Source organism: Salmo trutta, chromosome 31 (assembly GCF_901001165.1).
Source record: "Salmo trutta chromosome 31, fSalTru1.1, whole genome shotgun sequence".
NCBI lineage: Eukaryota > Metazoa > Chordata > Actinopteri > Salmoniformes > Salmonidae > Salmo > Salmo trutta.
The window spans coordinates 27,783,761-27,807,701 of record NC_042987.1 but is presented as its reverse complement, the minus strand read 5'-3'; the positions used below and the strand labels follow the sequence as shown (position 1 = coordinate 27,807,701).

Below are 23,941 nucleotides of genomic sequence, written 5' to 3'. Positions count from 1 at the left end.
ATCATTCACTATGAACTGGACTGTGTGTTTACAGGCAGTAGGACCTGTCATCATTCACTTTGAACTGGACTGTGTGTTTACAGGCAGTAGGGCCTGTCATCATTCACTTTGAACTGGACTGTGTGTTTACAGGCAGTAGGACCTGTCATCATTCACTATGAACTGGACTGTGTGTTTACAGGCAGTTGCAACAGCGTGACTTTGTATCATTAGAACGCATTAGCTAAAAGTCACAGAATACACCTGAATGGATTTCTGCAAATATGTCAGTACCACTTGGGAGTCCTCTTACATTTGGGAACTTAAAAGTCATATTGATCAAACAACCATGAAAAGGTAGGCGCTCTCCCTCAGTTACCTGTGCAACAACTCTTAGCCAAAGCGAGATAAGCTAAAATCTACCGAGGGAACAGTAGATAAAGCCTCAAATGTTTTCAGGGTTGTAGTTGGACTGATGAACGATGGAGAATCATAGCCTGCTCACCATTCTGCATCTGCCCTGTCAGAGTGTGGTGTAGTTAGCTGTATATTAAAGATTCGGACATTGCTCATTAATACCTCTTTAACGTAAAGTACAAGAATTATATAAATGACATTCTGAATCGGCTGACGATAGCAAACAAGTTACACCCCTTGTTTTTGCAATTCGATGTCATATTTTCTTTTTGGAGGTGAAGTGTAGCTAAAATGTTGCTCTCCTACGCTCAGAGGGTTAAGGGACCATCTTAAAACTGCAACGCCTACATGACATATAGCTCTCAAATAAATATGACTTTGTTCAGAGACCTCTGCTCTAGAATCCACAGCAATAAATGTTTTGACATTTTAATTCACTTTACAGAGAACTTCAGTTGCTTCCATGAGTAGTTCAGGGGCCTGTCCAATCTACGGCAATTGCTATTATTTTTTTACTTTGACTGTTTTCAAAGAATGTATTTTCTTAATGTATAAAAAAATACTTCAATAGCTTCCACCCCATATCACTTGCATGAATTAAACCAATTGTTATTGGTTCAGGGACCTCATCAATGCAATATTATTTTTTTTACATATGAAAGAAAATTCATAGAAAAAGGCCAAAGTTAAATACAAATGTAATTACTGTAGATTGTGCGGTGATACAGGGTGGACGCTATTTAAGTTTTATTTTGACATATGAGATTTCATTTAAAATAGCCAAAGTAAAAATAAAATCCAAATGTAATTGTTGTAGTTTGTACAAACGTTCAAGTTCAGTATAGCTAGATGGCAAGAAATGTGAATTACTTTGCTAGCTTACTACATGACACCTACATCTCTAGCTGTAGCCTCAGAAAACAATATGGGGGGAAAAGGCAGCCACTCACCCACTCGTCCAATGACATCCTCCCAGCAGCTAGCTAGCTAACGTTAGGCTCTGTGTTTTTAGCTTGCTAAATAAATAGCTACATAAATACATAAGCTAGCCTATTGCCCAGGTTATAACTGACTCGTGATCATTGCCTGCCTATGCTAGTCTGATTGTATTGACATTCCCAGCCCTGGTTACTTTCGTCCCTTTTTGTCCAAAATATTGAGCCATTGAACCTGAAACGGTGCATCCTGAATGGCTAGAGGAAGTTAACAATGTACCAGGGCAGATGGGATTTACAACCTGATAGCAATATTTGTTGGATTTCCAAGATATTTATTGAGGAATTTGTAATTAATTATACATTTTGAGTCAAACCTCTAATGAAGTTGGTTTTGTAGCATACATTGGGAATTTGATATTTTTGACTGATTTATGATTGTCTGTTTGTTTCATATCTGCAAAGTAGTTAAAACGCTGTCAGTTCCACTTGAAGAGATGCCCAATAACCTTGCTGCTGTATGTGTGTCTACAGAGAGATCTCCAAGCCCCTGATTCCCCTGCGTAAGGCCGGTGTGCTGCTGGTGCACATCCTCAACTTACTCTGCAAAGGAATGGTGAGTGTCTGTGTGAACGCCATGTGTATTATACTAGATCAGGGCTCTCAAACACTGCTCCTGGAGAGCTACCCTCCTGTAGGTTTTCAATCCAACCCTGCTCCTGGAGAGCTACCCTCCTGTAGGTTTTCAATCCAACCCTGCTCCTGGAGAGCCACCCTCCTGTAGGTTTTCAATCCAACCCTGCTCCTGGAGAGCTACCCTCCTGTAGGTTTTCAATCCAACCCTGCTCCTGGAGAGCTACCCTCCTGTAGGTTTTTAATCCAACCCTGCTCCTGGAGAGCTACCCTCCTGTAGGTTTTCAATCCAACCCTGTTCCTGGAGAGCTACCCTCCTGTAGGTTTTAACTCCAACCCTGCTCCTGGAGAACTACCCTCCTGTAGGTTTTCAATCCAACCCTGTTCCTGGAGAACTACCCTCCTATAGGTTTTCAATCCAACCCTGCTCCTGGAGAACTACCCTCCTGTAGGTTTTCAATCCAACCCTGCTCCTGGAGAGCTACCCTCCTGTAGGTTTTCAATCCAACCCCAGTTGTAACTAAGCTGATTCAGCTTGTCAACCAGCTGATTATTAGAATCCAGTGCGCTAGATTATGGTTGTAGTGAACCTACAGGATGGTAGCTCTGCAAGAACAGGGTTGAAGAACCCTGTACCAGATGGATGGTGTGATTTTGTACAACTTTGTATGTGTATCAATTGTATGTGGTTGAAATGAGTGTGTGAACATGTCCATGAATGGTGCACTGTGCATATTTTAAGTTGTCTGTATGTGTAGACCACGCGTACGCACAGTGCCATCAGAAAGTATTCACACCCCTTGACTTTTTCCACATTACAGCCTGAATGAAAAATGTACTACATTGAGATTTTTGTCACTGGCCATGCTACCCCATAATGTCAAAGTGGAATTTTTTTTATTTTATTTTTTATTAATAAAAAATGTAAAGCTGAAATGTCTTGAGTCTAAGTAGTCAACCCCTTTTGTTATGGCAAGTCTAAACAAGTTCAGGAGTAAACAATTCCTTGCAAAGAAGGGCACCTATTGATCGATGGGTAAAAAAAAATAAAAAGCTAATAACCCTTAGAGCATGGTGCAGTTATTAATTACACTTTGGATGGTGTATCAATACACAGTCACTACGAAGATACAGGCGTCCTTCCTAACTCAGTTGCCGGAGGGGAAGGAAACCGCTCCGAGGTTTCACCATGAGATCAATGGTGACTTTGAAACAGTACCAGAGTTTAATGGCTGTGAGTGGAGAACTGAGGATGGATCAATAAGTTGTAGTTACTCCTCAATAAAATGTGTTATGGGTATGCTTGTAATCCTAAAGGACTGGAGAGTTTTTCAGGATCAAAAATAAACAGAATGGAGCTAAGCACAGTCAACATCCTAGAGGAGAACCTTGTTCAGTCTGCTTCCCACCAGACACTGGGAGACGAATTCACCTTTCAGCAGGACAATAACCTAAAACACAAGGCCAAATATACACTGGAGTTGCTTACCAAGAACACAGTGAATGTTCATGAGTGACTGAGCTACAGTTTTTACTTAAATCTGCTTGAAAATCTAGCAATGATCGACAACCAGTTTTGACAGAGCAGAATTTTGAAAAGAATAATGGGCAAATATTGTACAATCCAGATGTGCAAAGCTCTTTGAGACTCAACTGTAGTTGCTGCCAAAGGTGACTAACATGTATTGACTCAAGGGTATGAATACTTATGTAAATGAGATTTCTATTTCATTTTCAATCAATTTGTTTGCTAGAATTTCTAAAAACATGTTTTCACTTTGGCATTATGGTAGATGGGTGAGAAACATCTGTTTAATCCATTTTGAATTCAGGCTATAACACAACAAAATGTGAAATAAGTCAAGGGATATGAATACTTTCTGAAGGCACTGAATGTACAAAACATTAGGAACACCCCCCTTTTGCCCCAGAACAGCCTCAGTTTGTCAGGGCATGGACTCTACAAGGTTTAGATAGTGTTCCACAGGGATGCTGACCTGTGTTGACGCCAATGCTTCCCACAGTTGGCTGGATAGCCTTTGGGTGGTGGCCCATTCTTGATACACGGGAAACTGTTGAGCATGAGAAATCCAGAAGCGTTGCAGTTCTTGACAGTCGAACCTGTGTGTCTACTACCAAACCCGTTCAAAGGCACTTACATTTTTTGTCTTGCCCATTCACCCTCTGAATGGCACACATACACAATCCATGTCTCAAGGCTTAAAAATCCTTTAACCTGTCTTCTCCCCTTCATCTATACTGATTGAAGTGGATTTAACAAGTGACATCAGTAAGGGATCATAGCTTTCACCTGGTCAGTCTGTCATGGGAAGAGCTGGTGTTCCTTATGTTTTGTATGCTGTGTGTGTATATAAATATTGTTTCTGCGTTAGACCCATAAGAAGGTGGGCGGTATGTGGACGGAGGCGGGGCTCAACTGGAGAGACTTCCTGCCAGAGGACGAGGATGTCAACAAGTTTGTGACTGAACAGGTCAGTGGGGGACAATGGGTTAATCGCTGATTTGTTGTAAATATTTGTTAATGAAATGTTTAGTTGGGGCCACGCAATCTGACTTTGCCATTTAAGAATGGACGACTGAAAATATGACTGTCCTTTATAAATGAGAGGAAACAGTTTTTGATTTGGTAAAGAAAAGTTGATGGGTTTACTGTCTCGTTCTATAAGTGTGTGTTCCATAGAGATGGTGTTCTTAATGTCATGTTCTTAATGTTCTCTTAACAGAAAATGGAGTTTACCCTGGGGGAGAAGTCAGACGGGACCAATCAGAAGAAGCCCATGAGTGGGGAGGAGCTTAGCAAACAGCTGGACAGACTGATCCAGGACAAGGCTAACAACCAGCGCATCAGAGACTGGGTCGAGGTCTGTCTTCACGTGTGTGTCCTGGTGTGTGTCCGCCCTAGTGTGTGTGTGTGTGTTCGTCCTAGTGCGTGTGTGTGTGTGTGTTCGTCCTAGTGCGTGTGTGTGTTCGTCCTAGTGCGTGTGTGTGTGTCCGTCCTAGTACGTGTGTGTGTATGTTTCCGTTCTTGTGTGTGTGTGTGTGTGTCCCCGTCCTAGTGTGTGTGTGTGTCCCCGTCCTAGTGTGTGTGTGTGTGTGTCCGTCCTAGTGTGTCCATCCTAGTGTGTCCGTCCTAGTGTGTGTGTGTGTGTGTGTCCGTTCTAGTGTGTGTGTGTCCCCGTCCTAGTGTGTGTGTGTGTGTCCGTCCTAGTGTGTGTGTGTCCGTCCTAGTGTGTGTGTGTCCGTCCTAGTGTGTGGGTGTGTGTGTCCGTCCTAGTGTGTGGGTGTGTGTGTGTGTCCTGGTGTGTGGGGGTGTGTCCTGGTGTGTGTGTGTGTGTGTGTGTGTGTGGGTGGGTGGGTGTGTCTTTGTGTGTGTCTTTGTGTGTGTCTTTGTGTGTGTCTTTGTGTGTGTCTTTGTGTGTGTGTGTGTCCTTTGTGTGTGTGTGTGTGTGTCCTTTGTGTGTGTGTGTGTGTGTCCTGTGTGTGTGTGTGTGTGTGTCCTTTGTGTGTGTGTGTCCTTTGTGTGTGTGTGTCCTGTGTGTGTGTGTCCTGTGTGTGTGTGTCCTTTGTGTGTGTGTGTGTGTGTCCTGGTGTGTGTGTGTGTGTGTGTGTGTCCTGGTGTGTGTGTGTCCTGGTGTGTGTGTGTCCTGGTATGTGTGTGTGTCCTGGTATGTGTGTGCGTGTCCTGGTGTGTGTGTGCGTGCGTGTCCTGGTGTGTGTGTGTGTGCGTGTCCTGGTGTGTGTGTGCGTGTCCTGGTGTGTGTGTGCGTGTCCTGGTGTGTGTGTGCGTGTCCCGGTGTGTGTGTGTGTCCCGGTGTGTGTGTGTGTCCTGGTGTGTGTGTGTGTCCTGGTCTGTGTGTGTCCTGGTGTGTGTGTGTGTCCTGGTCTGTGTGTGTCCTGGTGTGTGTCCCGGTTGTGTGTGTGTGTCCTGGTGCGTGTCCCGGTTGTGTGTGTGTGTCCTGGTGTGTGTGTGTGTGTGTGTGTCCTGGTGTGTGTGTGTGTGTGTGTCCTGGTTTGTGTGTGTGTGTGTCCTGGTTTGTGTGTGTGTGTGTGTCCTGGTTTGTGTGTGTGTGCGTCCTGGTTTGTGTTTGTGTGTGTGTGTGTGTGTGTGTGTGTGTGTGTGTGTGTGTGTGTGTGTGTGTGTGTGTGTGTGTCCTGGTGTCGTGTCGTGGTGTGTGTGCGTATGCAACTGTCTGAGTATCAACAGGTAAATTGAATGAGTTTGATTTGCATTCTAGACACCATCATTTTACTCTTGGGAAACCAGTCTCTGTGTGGTAACTGTTTATCACCTCACCTACAGGCCAACCTGGACGAACAGCAGACGTCCGCCAACCAGTTTGTTCGCACTCTGATGACATCCATTTGCCAGTCAGCCGTTATATGTGAGTATGCAGTCCGAGCCCGTATCTCAGGCCCTTCTGTTTGCATAGCTTAACAATGCCAACCTCCTTCCTTGGTACGCACGCTGTCTTCTGTGTTATGGAGGGACATAAAGTCCAGTGCTTTGTCTGCAGTGCCAGAACGTTTCCATTTTCTGGTTCTATCCTCAGTTCCTGATATCTACATCTGATTGGCAATGAGGGTATCTAGTTGGGTGTAGAATGAGTGTTGGTAGTTTGTGCCAGTCTAACTTTGGGTTAATATCCCTAAGAAAAGGAGGAAAAACACATCCATCCTTTCTCCCTTCGTATGTCACTTAGTCCTGCATGTTAGTCCTGCATGTTAGTCCTGCATGTTAGTCCTGCATGTTAGTCCTGCATGTTAGCGCTCGGAGCCTTCGACTTTCACTGTACCCTGCAATCACACCGGCAACCCTGTAACTGTGACTTAGTTTCTCTAGTCACTCACTCTCCCTCTCTCCTTGCTTCCCTCCGTCCAGGTGAGAACCCATACAAGGTGGACGTGGAGCAGATTACCCAGAGGGCCAAGCTGCTGCAGCGGTACCTGAGTGACGAGAAGAAGGAACTGCAGGCCCTCTATGCCCTCCAGGCCCTCATGGTACACATGGAGCAACCGGCCAGTGAGTACAGCACCGCAGTGTCGCTCACCTCAGTTCTGTGAGGGTGTGTCTGAATGTGGATAGCGAGGCTAGAGTCACGCCTTTACAACCCCATTGTCCTGGTGTGCTAGAGTGCTCGCAGAGTAAACATCTTTGCCTATTCATTGGCTGTAGTCTCTTCTGACCCAGCCAATCACCAGCTCAGATACAGAACCTCCATTTGTTTGTATGTTTTTTGTACTTTTACCCTTTTTTTCACCCCAATTTCGTGATATCCAATTGTTAGTTAGTCTTGTCTCATCGTTGCAACTCCCCTACGGACTCGGGAGAGGCCAAGGTCGAGAGCTGTGTGTCCTCCGAAATACGACCCTCCCAAGCCGCACTGCTTCTTGACACATTGCTCACTTAACCCGGAGGCCAGCCGCACCAATGTGTCGGAGGAATCACCGTACAGCTGGCAACCGAAGTCAGCGTGCATGAGCCCAGCCCGCCACAAGCAGTCGCTAGAGCTCCATAGGACATCCCCTCCCCTAACCCAGACGACGGTGGGCCTATAACCTGGTCTATAGTGACACCTCAAGCACTGTGATGTAGTTCCTTAGACCGTCACTCAGGAGGCTCACAACCTCCATTATAATGTTTATTTATAGTGAATATCCACATCCTGGCACTTTCTTCACATTCTGTGTAGAGTTTGATTTGTCTTTCACATTCCAGACAACTGTCTAGTCTTATAAAAAAAAAATATATATATATATACTTTATTTTTGTGTAAAATGAGCTTTGGTGGTTTGTGTGAGTAAGAAATGGGGTGGAGGGAGTATATATTGATATGATTTTCTCTGCCTATCTAATGTGTTGTGGCTATTCTCTATCATTGTTCGTGAGTCATGATTATGAAGCTTAACCATCATCTCTTCCTGTCACCCTCCCTTCACCAGATCTGCTGCGGATGTTCTTTGACACGCTTTACGACGAGGACGTGATCAAAGAGGAGGCCTTTTACAGGTGGGAGTCCAGCAAAGACCCAGCCGAGCAGACTGGAAAGGGTGTGGCCCTCAAGTCGGTCACCGCCTTCTTCACCTGGCTCCGTGATGCCGAAGAAGAGTCCGACAAAGACTAAACGGCCTCTCTAAAACCACTCCTCTATGGCCAGGGAGGGGTATTGCAAGGGGGGCCAAGGAGGGATTTGGACTCAATGGCTCTTTAATGTTGCGGACTGATACCAATCCTCAACGAGGCTATTGAGAGCGGGATATACAATCACTTTTCTCTCTTTTTCTCTTTCTCTCACTCTCGCTTCGTCATTATCTCTCTCTTTTCCCTGTTTTGTGATGGCGAGTGTCCGCCGAAAATGAAATAAACCTGAAATGATTCTGCCGGATTTTGCTTGTGTATACGCGTGGAATAACTACTACGGTCATTGCGTATAAAACCCTTTTAACTTTTTGTTCTTGAAAAACGTAAGCCACCACGCTGCTCTTTTTATGGTTCTAGACACAATTTTATTATGCAACATACTATATGACACGCAAACGCATAGAGACAATGGTAGAGGTGTCATGTAGCATGCTTTTCCCCAGGAGTGGGGTATCATGCTGCGCCCGGGTGATGTCCGATCGAACACAGCTCTTCTATCTTGTTTTTGGAGAGTGCAGCATGGTTTAAGTGTTTCTATTGGTGATTAAATGGGGGAAAGGACGAGCAGCAGAATGCGGTATGTTTGCTGATCAGCTGACATCAAATTTATGTGGCCGACTGTACGGCGCCGCTGATTGGAGTTCTGAGCGAAGGTTGTCTTCCTTTTTTCCACTTCCAGTTTACCGCTGTTCTAGGACCTGTGTGAGGACAGAGAAACAAAATGGAGGACTGATTGTGACCTTTGACCATTAGCCTCTGACCATGGCTACTGAGGGGTGGGAGAGGGGGGTCTTCTGTATGCTTCCTTCAACCCATCCTTTCACTTCCACCCCCAGTAGTCAACCCTGACTGAGATTCTTAATCTTTTACCTCTCTTGTACTTACATGATGAACTGTTGGGTGCTTTCTCTCTCGAGACCCCTGTCATATCGGTAAAGAAACAACTAACTAGAGGAAACTTAATGACAAGGTCACCATTAAAACTTGAAACCTACAGAAATCAACTTGATGAAATAGAAAAACAGAAATGATCCGAAAGCCTTTTCTACTCTGAGTAGAATCACATTTCAGGAGCGTTCTGTACATATATATATATATATATATATATATAAAACACTTTTTTCTGTTTTATTTTTCAGAAATAATACAAATAAATTGCTGATGTACTGTAAACTTTAAAATGCCATGTATCTTTTTCCAACAGAAATGGCAGGTTGACGAGATGCAGAAAGGGGTGCTTTAGGTGTTCCATTGATTCGTTTTATTGGAATTGTGTAAATATTTTTTCCCCTACTTTATTATTTAAGGAATAACTGCTTCTTTTTGCATCGGAAACTGGAAAAGATGAGGAAACAGAGCATTGCAAATAAAATACCTGAGTGGAGTTTGTAGCAGAAATAGTGTTTGTATGGTCACTAGTATATGTATTTTTCTTCTCTAGGTTAGCCTGCCAGAAGGATTGTACATGCCCACTAGGTGTAGCATTTTTGTATAGGATTGAAATGTCTAGCAGAGAGCCACATCAGGGGTTTATCAAAGGCTCAAGCACTCCATTATTGACAGAACATGGGTAGCTTTCTCATTCCCTGTGGGATTAACAGGGATGACGGTGCATTAGGTGGTGCACATGTTGGGACTTGGGAAATTTAGGTCAATTAACCATCGGGTTTACAGGTTTGCAGTTGGTTAGGATGGGTTCCCGAGTGGTGCAACAGTCTAAGGCACTGCATCTCAGTGGTAGAGGCGTCACTACAGACCCTGGTTCGATTCCAGGATGTATCACAACCGGACGTTATTGGGAGTCCCATAGGGCGACGCACAATTGGCCCAGCATCGTCTGGGTTTGGCATGGAGTAGGCGATCATTGTAAATAAGAATTTGTTCTTGACTGACTTGGCTAGTTAAATAAAATAATGGTAGCCTATAATGATTAATAGCCTAATTTAGTCTCCAATTACAGAGCATTCGGTAAGTATTGGGGGGGACTATTTAATCAATTTTAGAAAAAGGCTGTAAAATTAACAAAATGTGGAAAAATTCAAGGGGTCTGAATACTTTCTGAAGGACTGTATATGTGGACGAGGTAGCCTACATTGACAGACGTACCACAATAGGCAACAGCAAACAATTCGCGAGATGTGATCAACGGGGGGAACAGAATTGGTTAAGACAATGCCTTGCGTCAATGACGCCTGCCAACGTCCGCGGGAACCATTTTGACAGAGCGCATATGTTTGAAGTGTGAAAGCGGACTTTTTGGAACTACAAGACAGTGTTTTAGTACCGCGGGAATTATACCGCACGGGTCACCATGGTAGCATCTGTTGATGGGATTTGAGACCAGCGCATTGTGATCCTGTGCGACGCCCGACGGTGCCACCACCTCCATTTGGTTTGCAGGCAGTGGCTGATTTTAGCATGTAAATCTTGGTTGGGTAAAAACATTTTTTTTTAATGCATTTCATCAAAAACAATACATTAATTGCACTATAACGATGACAACAAACTGTTAGGGCCTTCATAAAGCTGTTCCATCACTGCTACACCTGGCTATCAGCGGAGCCTTGTCTGGCAGCGAAACAATTCATTCAGTCTCATTTACTGCCTTTTATAAAAACATAGCTCACATGGCTGACTTGCTTAATTAAACAAATGTGGTTTCTAATGACAATTGAGATGTACAAAATATGGTATAAAGTGACAACGAGCGGATAAGAGCCAATCCATAATTTAGATTAAGACTTTAATGAGCGAGCTAGGACGGGCATAGTCAATAACTATTTGTTCTGCACTTCTGAAATGTACAGCGACAGAATAAAGAACATGGGCCATTCTTACGGTGTTCTCCCAGTACACCAAGTTAGAACCGTAGGATAAATAAAGGGGATATATAACCAGACAATGAAAGCTCTTGCAATATTCTATGATTACATTTCTCTAAAACAGGCTATAGGCTACATGTGGACCTCCAAGTCAGAACAATAGGCTACATTTTATAAGGTGAAAAGGGACCAAATTATTAGGGTGAGGCACATGGGCTACTAACAGCTTACTACACAACATACACTTAGTATTACTTTCTTAGCTACAGTATACAGTCGTGGCCAAATGTTTTGAGAATGACACAAATATTAATTTCCACGTAGTTTGTTGCTTCAGTGTCTTTAAATATTTTTGTCAGATGTTACTATGGAATGCTGAAGTATAATTACAAGCATTTCATAAGTGTCAAAGGCTTTTATTGACAATTACTTGAAGTTGATGCAAAGAGTCAATATTTGCAGTGTTGACCCTTCTTTTTAAAGACCTCTGCAATCCACCCTGGCATGCTGTCAATTAACTTCTGGGCCACATCCTGACGGATGGCAGCCCATTCTTGCATAATCAATGCTTGGAGTTTGTCAGAATTTGTGGGTTTTTGTTTGTCCACCCGCCTCTTGAGGATTGACCACAAGTTCTCAATGGGATTAAGGTCTGGGGAGTTTCCTGGCCATGGACCCAAAATCCCAATTTATATACGATACGTTCTATAATTTTTCTTCATATTACAAGGATTGAAAAGGATTTTCCAGTAGATTGCCGACTTGATGACGGCTTGTCTAGCTTGCTAGCTAAGATTTTGAAAGTATGATGATAACATGATCAGTCCAATCAAAGCTAAGGTAGATCGATATAACGTGATTTGATGCCATTTTGTCTGTGGCCAATGACCTTGAGCTGCCTTGGATCCATGAGTGACAGAACACTGAGCCAATCACGGTGCAACTAAAGAACATTACCAACCCCATCACAGTATGATGGATGTTGTCGGTCTCGGCCATGTCACATTACCGGTGAACAGACGCGTATCTGACATGGCCTTACAGTAAAATACTCCTATCCAAGAGACGGCATGCTTGCTTAGCCTATATCCCTTTCTCTGGCAGATAAAACAGCCCCCGCAATCTCAAAGAGAAAAGCCCCACTGGCTAGCAGACATCCCCACAGGCCGGTGGGGTCCACGAGCTCTGGTGGCCCATGCGCCTGTCATTGTCTATTTTTGTTGTTGTTGAATAAGTCATTTTGACAGCAAACCTCCAAGTCATTCATAACCCTTTGTAATTTCCATAAGTACTATGAAACTAAGTTTTTGTTTCTTGTGATTCAGGAATGTGACTGAAAAAGAAAAAAAATACTGATGGAAAGTATAAAGGAATATCAGTGAACAAATGCTGTGGTCAAGGCTACAGCGGCACCAATGCAATGAGTGGAGCTTACTCAGGTGTTCAAAAGCTCATAGGAGTCCGAGAGCCTAATGCTCCTTATAGTTCTTTATGAGTTTTAGTTTAGAAAACAATCTCTCTGCAGAAGCGATACTTACAGAGATGGTAAAAGCAGCTTGACTGCCATTGCAACATCAGGGAGTGGTGCTTCAAATACAGCAGTTCTGAAACATCTTTAACTGAGCCTCTCATTGTCTTTATGTTATGGAAAGAGATTAACTGCACAGGAAGCTCTGGGGAAAGGTCATCTAGATACTGGACAGGCAATAAATTGGCAGATGCAAACAGATTAGCATCTTTAGCAGACAACAGTTCTTGAGGGCTTGAACAAATAAAGCTCTTTGCAATTTCGTTCAAACTGGTGAACAGGCGTTTGAGTTGTGTGGTTGTAATATCAACAGTGCCTTATCTTTAGTATATCTTGGCATGAATCAATCAAGACTTCATTTAAATTGTGTGCAGCGCAATAGACCTAATTCACAATGTCTCAGGAAGGTCTGGGCTGGCAATACTCAGTATAGAAAACAGTCGGGCCTCAACCTGGACCTACAGGCCGTGGTGAAAACATTTGCACACAAAAAAAGGAGGACTTCAGCACACCAGGGGGGAGTCTCTCAAGTTGGATTTCATTGAATTTACCTCAATATTGCAGCCCATTTGTGTAGGCTGTAGCCAGACAAAACCTGCTGAGTTCAATAAATGACTGAATTTAGTGACTGAATTTATCCTCAAGGCAACTACCTTTTCCCTCATTGTTAGGCTATTTTTCATGTAATTTTTATACAAAGTTTATATAAAAAGTAGCTAAATTCTGTATATAGCTATAGACACAGTATACTGCATAATAAAACAATCCCGAGTAAGCTGGTGTTTTGAGGGTGGACTGGCTGTATTATTTGGTTTTACGCACAACTTTCTATCCAAGCTGGGAGAGAGCGCAAAGATGAGTCGTGATGTAGGTTCAGGTAGCCTATATAGAGTAGTTGTAGGCCTATATTCAACAACAACAAAAGCGGATTAGTATGCTGTTGTATTGAAAAAGTACTTGACAATCTGCATGTTGAATTTATGAAATTATTACCACCAGCCAGCAGTCTAAAAATAGCAGCATTGCTACACCGTGTATAGCTTCATGAAATGTTAGGCTAAACCTGAGAAAATGACAACCAAATAGGCCTACCAATAAACATGTATCCATTAGCTAAAGCTAAGCTAAGCCCTGGCACCATAGAAAGCCTTTCATCGATTCGATAGACATGCAGCTGCATCTGTTGCAATTTTATCGGTATTCTATACTTTTATTTCATTGTGGTTTTAGGAAGGGGAGGGGAAAACACCTTGTCATTCTCTGCAAACATCAAAGCAGGGACTCACTCCTATAGGCTCGTACTCTAGTCTACAACATCCATAGAGTACGACCCTACCTCACACAGGAAGCAGAGCAGGTCCTAATCCAGGCCCTTGTCATCTCCTGTCTGGACTACTGCAACTTGCTGTTCGTTGGGCTCCCTACTTGTGCCATCAAACCAATACAACTTATCCAGAACGCTGCAGCCCGCCTGCGAGAGGAGGGTAAGGGAGGGGGGGACAGCAGGGTAATGGGGGGGCGAGAGGAGGGTGAGGGAGGGGGGGCGACGGCGAGAGGAGGGTAAGGGAGGGGGGGACAGCAGGGTAAGGGGGGGCGTGAGGAGGGTGAGGGAAGGGGGGGCGACGGCGAGAGGAGGGTAAGGTGGGGGGCGACGGTGAGAGGAGGTAAGGGAGGGGGAGGGACAGTGAGAGGAGGCTAAGTGGGGGGGGGGGGAGGGGGGGGCAGCTAGAGGAGGAAATATGACCGTATGGGAACCCTTTTTGAACATGATTTCTAGCTGATATGATAGATAAGTTCCTTATGCTTTCAGAACTGTACCTCTAACGATGCGTGTTAATGTTCAGACCGAGTGTTGCGGCTCTTAACAAAACTCCAGAAGATGCCTTCGTCCAATGGCTCTTATGTGTAATGTGATGGCTCTGGCTCTTATGTGTAATGGAATTGCATGGCTATATGTGTAATGTAATGGCTCTTATGTGTAATGGAACTGAGAGTCATTATCAAGGGTTAGATCTGCACCATCACATGCTCTGGGGAGCTGTCAAGTGTCCAGGTGCTGAAACACATGCAGGATTGTCAGTTTTTTTCACTATTCACACATCGATTTAATTTTTATAAAAAAAAATTTTATTATTTTTATTTTACCTTTATTTAACCAGTTAGGCTAGTTGAGAACAAGTTCTCATTTGCAACTGTGACCTGGCCAAGATAAAGCATAGCAGTTCGACATATACAACAACACAGAGTTACACATGGAATAAACAAAACATAGTCAATAATACAGTAGAAAAAAGAAAAAAAGTGAGTGCAAATGAGGTAAGATAAGGGAGTTAAGGCAATAAATAGGCTGTGGTGGCGAAGTAATTACAATATAACAATTAAACACTGGAATGGTAAATGTGCAGAAGATGAATGTGCAAGTAGAGATACTGGGGTGCAAAGGAGCAAGATAAATAAATTAAAAAATACAGTATGGGGATGAGGTAGTTGGATGGGCTGTTTACAGATTGGCTATGTACAGGTGCAGTGATCTGTGAGCTGATCTGACAGCTGGTGCTTAAAGTTAGTAAGGGAGATATGAGTCTCCAGCTTCAGTGATTTTTGCAGTTCGTTCCAGTCATTGGCAGCAGAGAACTGGAAGGAAAGACGGCCAAAGGAGGAATTGGCTTTGGGGGTGAACAGTGAAATATACCTGCTGGAGCGTGTGCTACGAGTGGGTGCTGCTATGGTGACCAGTGAGCTGAGATAAGGCGGGGCTTTACCTAGCAGAGACTTGTAGATGACCTGGAGCCAGTGGGTTTGGCGACGAGAGTGAAGTGAGGGCCAGCCAACGAGAGCGTACAGGTCGCAGTGGTGGGTAGTATATGGGGCTTTGGTGATAAAACGGATGGCACTGTGATAGACTGCATCCAATTTGTTGAGTAGAGTGTTGGAGGATATTTTGTAAATGAAGGAGAGTTTACAGTCTAACCAGACACCTAGTTATTTGTCGTTGTCCACGTATTCTAAGTCAGAGCCGTCCAGAGTAGTGATTCTAGATGGGCGGGCAGGTGCGGGCAGCGATCGGTTGAAGAGCATGCATTTAGTTTTACTTGCATTTAAGAGCAGTTGGAGGCCACGGAAGGAGAGTTGTATGACATTGAAGCTCGTCTGGAGGTTAGTTAACACAGTGTCCAAAGAAGGGCCAGAAGTATACAGAATGGTATCGTCTGTGTAGAGGTGGATCAGAGAATCACCAGCAGCAAGAGCGACATCATTGATGTATGATATCATGATATCTAACTGGGCTGTGAGCAACATTTGAGGGCTATAGCCCAGCACACGAATATTGAAAACACTCGAGCGCTGTAGTGTTAGTGACATACTGAGCATGACTGCTTTTTTTCCAGGTTAAATTTGAGGATTGTGAAATGATCTCAGTCAAGAAAGGCAGTCAGCATCCAGGAGATTGCTGCTCTGGCCAGATCCTCCTTAAATGGTAAGGGTCAGAAAGATACACACAGGCCATCGCTCTAATCCAGGCCTCCTACTTTTCTCTCTACAGGCATTTCCCAGGCGATGAAGGACCATGTGACCAAGCCAACAACCCTACAGAGTCACCCACCTCAAGTGTAAAGGTTGGCCCAAACCCACCGACCCCCTCCGCACACACTGCAACTCTCTACAGGAAGCTTGCTTCGCCACAGGTGCATGTCCCTCCGCTAGCTCAGCTAGTAAAGTAGAGCCGGTGTCAGAGATACAGACCAATTCATACTAATTGAATGTTGTCCTCTTTTAATATATTTTCTCATCTATTTTAATATTTAAGAGTAATGTTTACACCTTGGTGCTTCTATTGTCCAACTAATTCTGCCATCAATTTGTTTTTAGTCGTCAATAGCTCAGAATAGGATCTCATCAGAAATCTGTGCTCAGCAGTTACATTTTTTTGTATTTATTTAACCCTTATTTTACATGGTAAATTGACTGAGCACACATTCTCATTTACAGCAATGACCTGGGGAATAGTTTCAGGGGAGAGGAGGGGGATGAATGAGCCAATTGTAAGCTGGGGATGATTAGGTGACCATGATGGTATGAGGGTCAGATTGGGAATTTAACCAGGACACCAGGGTTAACACCCCTACTCTTACAATAAGTGCCATGGGATCTTTAGTGAACACAGAGAGTCAGGACACCCATTTAATGTCCATCTGAAATACAGCACCCTACACATGTCCCCAATCACTGCCCTGGGGCATTGGGACATTTTCTTAGACCTGAGTGCCTCCTTCACCACTTCCAGCATCATCTGGTCTCCCATCCAGGGACCGACCAGGACCAACCCTGCTTAGCTTCAGAGGAAAGTCAGCAGTGGGATGCAGAGTGGTATGCTGCTGGCAGTGGGCTAATACACTGTGGATTTTAGAATTTTACATTAGCCTATGATTTGTAGGTCAAATGTAAAGTGGACCATCACCGTGTGTGTGTGTGTGTACGTACCTGCATACGTGTGTGTCCTGACCCCCCCTCTCTCTCATCCCTACACCTGTCCCACCGCTCCTCTAACCCCTGCATGTCACAGCTTAGAACTGTGCCCTGCCCCCTCCTGCTGTCACCTAGGCGATGACAGCCTGTTCTATAAGAGCCCAATCGATGGTAGCCAATTAGCCTCTCCTCCAACTGTCACTTCACTGTCCCCATGGTGATACAGTCTCTACTGTTCACTCCCTAACTATCGCTGAGACTACTGTCTGTCACTCGTTCCTGTGCTTGGTGTGTTTGATAACCACCTGTAAGGTGTGTGTGTGTGTGTGTGTGTGTGTGTGTGTGTGTGTGTGTGTGTGTGTGTGTGTGTGTGTGTGTGTGTGTGTGTGTGTGTGTGTGTGTGTGTGTGTGTGTGTGTGTGTGGTGTGTGTGTGTGTGTGTGTGTGTGTGTGTGTGTGTGTGTGTGTGTGTGTGTGTGTGTGTGTGTGTGTGTGTGTGTGTGTCCTTCTCCAGGAGTGGCAGAGCAGTTTGCTATCGCTGAGGCAAAGCTGAAAACCTGGGCCTCTGTGGCTGATGACGAGAAAGACGATGACTAGGAGTTCCTCCAGAACAATAGAAACACACTCACTCTACCCACAGCTCAGGTAAACACATGCATTCAGTACACATCACCCAATATTCCATACCTTTGTCATACTCATTGTTTTCAGTCATCAGTGCCACCTAGACTGTGCTATGCCCCAATATCTCTCTTCTTTCTTTCCCTCTCCATTACTCACCCTCCCCTCATCCCTGCATCCCTCTCGCCTCATCCATCCATCTCTCTCGCCTCATCCATCTCCAGGTGTTCTGACACTTTGATTCTCCCTCAGACCGCAACGTCCAACCACGAGCCCCGAGTGCCATTCCAGGCCGAGACTGACAGCTTTGAAGTTCTAGCAGAAACAGCCTGCACTGTTCCCACATCTCAGAACAACCTGCCTACTCCAGAGAGTGACCGGGCTAGCCCATTCCCCACTGAGGGGGAACTAGTGGATGGTGAGGATCAGCCTGCACTGTTCCCACATCTCAGAACAACCTGCCTACTCCAGAGAGTGACCGGGCTAGCCCATTCCCCACTGAGGGGGAACTAGTGGATGGTGAGGATCAGCCTGCACTGTTCCCACATCTCAGAACAACCTGCCTACTCCAGAGAGTGACCGGGCTAGCCCCTTCCCCACTGAGGGGGAACTAGTGGATGGTGAGGATCAGCTTGCACTGTTCCCACATCTCAGAACAACCTGCCTACTCCAGAGAGTGACCGGGCTAGCCCCTTCCCCACTGAGGGGGAACTAGTGGATGGTGAGGATCAGCCTGCACTGTTCCCACATCTCAGAACAACCTGCCTACTCCAGAGAGTGACCGGGCTAGCCCCTTCCCCACTGAGGGGGAACTCGTGGATGGTGAGGATCAGCCTGCACTGCTGCAAGTCTGTATTGTCTACAAGTCTGACTGGAGGCTGACAATCATGAAGCAGTAGGTTTGACTCCTGCTATTCAACCTCTCACTCTGAGTCTCTTGGAGAGGAGGAAGAGGATAGGAGTGTGTTTCAGGAGGGTAGAGAGTGGCACTCCTGCCAGAGAAGATTCTTTTCCGACAGAGGCTCGTCAGGCGTGGCTTCGTTCCATTAAAAGATGAGAAGGTGGAAGGAAGAGAGAGAGCACTTAAATGTGATGATTCATCTTGTAGGTGTACACCTTGGATAGTCTGTCAACTCTTAGAAACACTGCCTTCAGAAGTTATTCACACCCCTTGACTTATTCCAGATTTTGTTGTTACAGCCTGAATTTAAAATTGATTAAATCGAGATTTTGTGTCACTGGCCTACACGCAATACCCCATAATGTCAAAGTGGAATTATAGTTTTGTATATATATATTTGTTTAATTTAATTAAAAATGAAAAGCTGAAATGTCTTGAGTCAAGTATTCAAATGCTTTGTTATGGCAAGGAGTACAAATCTGGAGTAAAAATCTGCTTAAGTCACAAGTTGCATGGACTCTATGTGCAATAATAGTGTTTAACATGCTTTGAATGACCACCTCATCTCTGTACACCACGCATAAAATTAATTGTAAGGTCCCTCAGTCGAGCAGTGAATTTCAAAAGCAGATTCAACCACCAAGACCAAGAAGGTGTTCCAATGCCTCACAAAGGAGGGCCACTATTGGTAGATGGGTAAACATAAAAAAGCAGACATTGAATATCCCTTTGAGCATGGTGAAGTTTTTAATTACACTTTGGATGGTGTACAATACACCCAGTCAATACAAAGATACACGTGTCCTTAACTCAGATACCCGCTCAGGGTTTATACCATGAGGCCAATGGTAACTTTAAAACAGTTAGAGTTGAATGGCTGTGATAGGAGAAAACTGAGGATGGATCAACAATTTTGTAGTTACAAATATTGTTGATCCTTCCTCAAATATTCCAAAACATCCTGTTTGTAATAAGGCACTAAAGTAAAACTGCAAAAAATGAACTTTGTCCTGAATACAAATTACTGAGTATTTTCAAGCATGGTTGTAGCTGCGTCATGTTAAGGGTATGCTTGTCATCAGCAAGGACTAGGGAGTTTTTTTTAGGATAAAAAGAAACGGAATAGAGCTAAGCACAGGCAAAATCCTAGAGGAAAACCTGGTTCAGTCTGATTTCCAACAGACACTGGGAGACAAATTCACCTTTCAGCAGGAGAATAATCTAAAACACAAGGCCAAATATACATTGGAATTTAATGTTCCTGAGAAAATCCATGGCAAGACTTAAAAATGGCTGCCCTAGCAATGATCAACAACCAACTTGACAGAGCTTGAAGAATTTAAAATAATTGTGGCAAATATTGTACAATCCAGGTGTGCAAAGCTATTAGAAATTTACCCAGAAAGAATCACAGCTGTTATCAATGCCAAAGGTGATTCTAACATGTATTGACTCAGGGGTGTGAATACTTATATAAACGAGAGATTTCTGTATTTCATTTTCAATAAATTTGCAAACATTTGTCATTATGGTGTATTTTGTGTAGATGGGTGAGGAAAAAAATCGATTTAATCTATTTTGAACATTCTGTAGACACTATGTAACTTAGTGATGTCTGGCCTTTACTTATCATCCTTCCTTCCCTTTGTCTCAGCTCTCGTCTCCCTGCACTTTTCCCCTCTTCGTTTTCTCTCACAACCTTGGCTGATGTTACTATGTATTTGAGAGTTGAAACTGGATTACTGAGAAAAGTTTTGTACATTTTTGTGAAGTTTTATTTCATTGGTTCTCTATGGATTGTAAGTGTTGGACAATGCTGTGAACTCATGTAATGGGGTTTGTCCTGGATAAATAAACATGATTTAAAAAAAATGGATTTTCACTCTTTGATAATTCCCCCCCCCCCCATCTCTGATAGGAGACAAGGGGAAATTGCCCAACACAAGCACACACACACACAGAGCAGAGTTACATCTCAAAGTTTTGTTGAAATTTAATCCATCGCTGATGTACAAATTGTCATGTTCTCTGAATGCAAATTCATCTCAAATGCATATTCTCCTATGCTCTATACACAAGAGTGTGCGAAGATTTCCGTCATCATCTATTTTCATATGTACAATGCATATACAGGCCGGGGCAATATAAAGAGAGAAACGTCGGACTTATTGCTTAACTAGATGCTCTGTTAATTAGACTCCTTTTACATATTTTATATGCTGAGCACTACTTCACATTCTATCTGCATACAAAAGACAAATTATTGCACAACTGATTTTTCTTTAAGATGAAAATGGACCAAAGTTGTGATAGCATAGTTTTACATAATATATTTTAATTATATGGCTCAAAACTGTCAGTGAAGTGATTAATGATTTAACATCCGTCTTGAATGAACCCATTTTATGAGACAGTGGAGAACAGTCACACACACACACAGTTTAATTTTTAAACCAAGGCTTTTATTGCTCATCTGCGGACTTGGAGAGTTATGACTGTGCTTCTAAGTTGATAGTACATATTTCTAAAATGGTTTTGAGGCCAGGCAGACTGTATAAATCATGTTCAGTGTGTGTGTGCTATGTTTTAGGAATATTATTTTGTATGTTGGTGAACAAATATGTATTACTATGTGAGAGTGTGCACGTGCTTAACTTGGATGTATTCTGAGTTTCACTGTTGTCTCTCCACATAACCAAAGTTTCCTGTCATTAACACTAAAATCATTCCAGAGACATGTTTAACACTCAGTACAGTAGGAACAATGTGAAAAATCATTACCTATCGCTAGGAATGGAATGATACAAAATGTACTGTGACCAAAACACTGTTACAAGAAACTCTCTAACATCTGTCCTACTACCTTAACGCCAGACAAGGCTACATGTACTTTGAGGTAAATGCATGTTAATTACAATGTGCTTCACAAATGTTCTTAACCCTGTGGTGGTGGCATTTTATGACTGAGCGATGTCAATGCGTTGGTCTTTTCTCAGCTGCCTTAAGGTAGTTACTTATAATTTTGTCTTAAATATCCCTTTTCCATCCCACTTTAAAGTCCTCACCTTAGATATGAATGTAGCTACCATGTAAATACAGCACATAGATTTTTTTGGGCAACTTAATCCAAAGTGGCACCCTCCTTTCTCTTCCCTCTCTTCCCTTTGCCTGGTCATGTTGTTCCTTCTGATCTTACTCACCCTCTCTCTCACTCATTTGGGGGAAAGTAGTGTCAGCACCAGATGGGGACATGGGCAATTCTAACCTTAATCCTAAACCCCCTAGAAATAGCACTTGACCTTGTGGGGACTAACAAAATGTCCCCATTTGGTCATATTTTCATTAGTTTACTAAGTCCCCACAAGAATAGTTAAACACCTCTACAAACACACACCAATACATTGTGGACACAGACATCCAGCTTAGAGATTGAGGTGAAAATGACCTAAGGTTGTAGAAACCTCAAACCATGAATCATCTAATTGTCCGTCATTCTTACTGGTCCTCAGTGCGGGTGGGACTTCGCTCACACTGCAGTTCTGATTGGTCCATTTGCTGTATGTTCTCGGGCGGGGTTCCATGTTCCTTCGCCGGCTCCGATTGATAAGTCTCAGGGAGGTGGGGGGGGTCAAAATCACAGGCCAGCTCTGATTCGTCAGTGTGGGAAGGGCTGCACTCTAAGATAAACTCTTCTGTTTGGTCCTCTGTTAGTGAGAGGCTTTCCTGAAGAACCAATTCCGATGGCAGGTCCATATTGTCAGCGGGGCTGGTTTCAAACTCCAAATCTGATTGGTCCTGTGTGAAGTGGACAGGACTCTCCTCATACATATCGTCCAATTGGTCCTCCATGTCAGGTGGGGTGGGTTCCCGTGGTAATGAGAGACCTCTGTGGTGGTTCCAAAGCTTGTGTAGCTCTGTCACCTCCGAAACGCTGGTGGTGTTGTTGCCGCTGTCACGGAAACTGGCCAGTGGGGGGCGAACTTTCACTCCTGTCACGGTCACTGAGCCTTCTATGGCCTTACGAAGCTAGACATTGGACAGAGAGAGGAGAGGTAGAGATGGAGGAATAAAATAAGGAGCAAGGATGACAAAAGATGGGGGAGAGGATGGAAAGAAGAGTGGAGAGAGAGGATGGAACATTATGGAGTCATTTTGGAGTAAACAATGTGGTGATTCATATTACACTTTTGATTAGATCTCCAAACTTACAGGATTGTTGCCAAAGCAACCTTAATCTGCAGTAATTTCTGTAATGAGCAAATTGATTAGCCTGAGGTTACTGCTGATTCATGAAGCGCAATATTGTCCTTAGAACTGATCTAAGGTGATGACAATATTCAAACACAATCACAGCCAAAGTAAACAGGAAGGTTTCCTGTGATGTGCTTGTCGGGATTTTAAGATGAACTGCCCTCAATCACTCATAGCATGATGACAACAGTGTTGAAAATAGAAACTAATCAAACTACATGACATCACAGTGGCATCAGAGTTCTAGTGCACAGGAACACCCACCTCCCTGAGGGAGACGACTCCCACCAGTCGTCCAGTACTGGTCACATAGGCATGGTCCAGCCCCAGCAGAGAGAATATGGTGTGAGTCTGAAGAAAGAGAATGAGAAAGAGAGAGAGAGCACGAGACAGAGAGGGTAGAGCAGATTAGAAGGAACAACATGACCAGATAGAGGGATAAAACAAAAGGAGAGAGAGGGAAGAGAAAGGAGGGTCCCACTTTAGATTAAATGGCCTATAAAACCTAAGTGCTGTATTTACACTGCCGTTCAAAAGTTTGGGGTCACTTAGAAATGTCCTTGTTTTTGAAAGAAAAGCAAATTTTTTGTTCATTACAATAACATCAAATTGATCAGAAATACAGTGTAGACATTGTTAATGTTGGAAATGATTATTGTAGCTAGAAACGGCTGATTTTTTATGGAATATCTGCATAGGTGTAAAGAGGCCCATTATCAGCAACCATCACTCCTGTGTTCCAATGGTACATTGTGTTAGCTAATCCAAGTTTAGTGAAGTGAAGAGGCGACTCCGGGATGCTGGCCTCGTACAGCGTTGTACGAGATCTTCAGTTTCTTGGCAATTTCTCGCATGGAATAGCCTTCATTTCTCAGAACAAGAATAGACTGATGAGTTTCAGAAGAAAGGTCTTTGTTTCTGGCGATTTTGAGCCTGTAATCGAACCCACAAATGCTGATGCTCCAGATACTCAGCTAGTCTAAAGAAGGCCAGTTTTATTGCTTCTTTAATCAGGACAACAGTTTTCAGCTGTGCTAACATAATTGCAAAAGGGTTTTCTAATGATCAATTAGCCTTTTAAAATGATCAACTTGGATTAGCAAATACAACGTGCCATTGGAACAAAGAAAATTGCTTTTCTTTAAAAAACAAGGACATTTCTAAGTGACCCCAAACTTTTGAACAGTAGTATATCGTAGCTACATTCATATTGGGGTACGGAGAGAAA

At 43.6% G+C, this 23,941-nt stretch overlaps 2 protein-coding genes, 1 long non-coding RNA gene, 1 other non-coding gene and 1 pseudogene across 20 annotated transcripts in view; 4 read left to right on the top strand and 1 right to left on the bottom strand.

Annotated features, from left to right (window-relative positions):
- Positions 1-9,518, top strand: part of LOC115169855 (eukaryotic translation initiation factor 4 gamma 1) — a 58,331-nt gene extending 48,813 nt beyond the window's left edge. For all 11 annotated transcript variants that reach the window (XM_029725902.1, XM_029725901.1, XM_029725899.1 and 8 more), the window contains 6 exons: positions 1,866-1,947; positions 4,358-4,456; positions 4,709-4,846; positions 6,286-6,367; positions 6,865-7,005; positions 7,926-9,518. In XM_029725902.1, coding sequence (XP_029581762.1) covers positions 1,866-1,947; positions 4,358-4,456; positions 4,709-4,846; positions 6,286-6,367; positions 6,865-7,005; positions 7,926-8,107 — 724 coding nt within the window. In that variant the 3' untranslated portion in view covers positions 8,108-9,518. The remainder of the gene's footprint in view (positions 1-1,865; positions 1,948-4,357; positions 4,457-4,708; positions 4,847-6,285; positions 6,368-6,864; positions 7,006-7,925) is intronic.
- Positions 6,430-6,549, top strand: LOC115170288 (uncharacterized; annotated as a pseudogene).
- LOC115170296 (small nucleolar RNA SNORA3/SNORA45 family) lies at positions 7,067-7,197 on the top strand. The gene has a single exon (XR_003871039.1). It is a non-coding gene; the product is annotated as a small nucleolar RNA SNORA3/SNORA45 family (small nucleolar RNA).
- A 759-nt stretch (positions 9,519-10,277) lies between the features above and the next one.
- On the top strand, positions 10,278-18,756 carry LOC115169854 (uncharacterized). The gene is made up of 4 exons (XR_003870929.1): positions 10,278-10,559; positions 16,019-16,160; positions 17,455-17,585; positions 17,814-18,756. It is a non-coding gene; the product is annotated as an uncharacterized LOC115169854 (long non-coding RNA).
- A 1,677-nt stretch (positions 18,757-20,433) lies between these two features.
- The window catches only part of LOC115169850 (chloride channel protein 2), a 132,650-nt gene continuing 129,142 nt past the window's right edge, over positions 20,434-23,941 (bottom strand). For 6 of the 7 annotated variants that reach the window (XM_029725880.1, XM_029725883.1, XM_029725882.1 and 3 more), the window contains 2 exons: positions 22,978-23,064; positions 20,434-22,488 (listed from right to left, as the gene is read on the bottom strand). In XM_029725880.1, coding sequence (XP_029581740.1) covers positions 21,958-22,488; positions 22,978-23,064 — 618 coding nt within the window. In that variant the 3' untranslated portion in view covers positions 20,434-21,957. Of the gene's footprint in view, positions 22,489-22,977; positions 23,065-23,941 lie in introns of those variants that run through there. The other variant, XM_029725887.1, reaches the window with a different exon arrangement.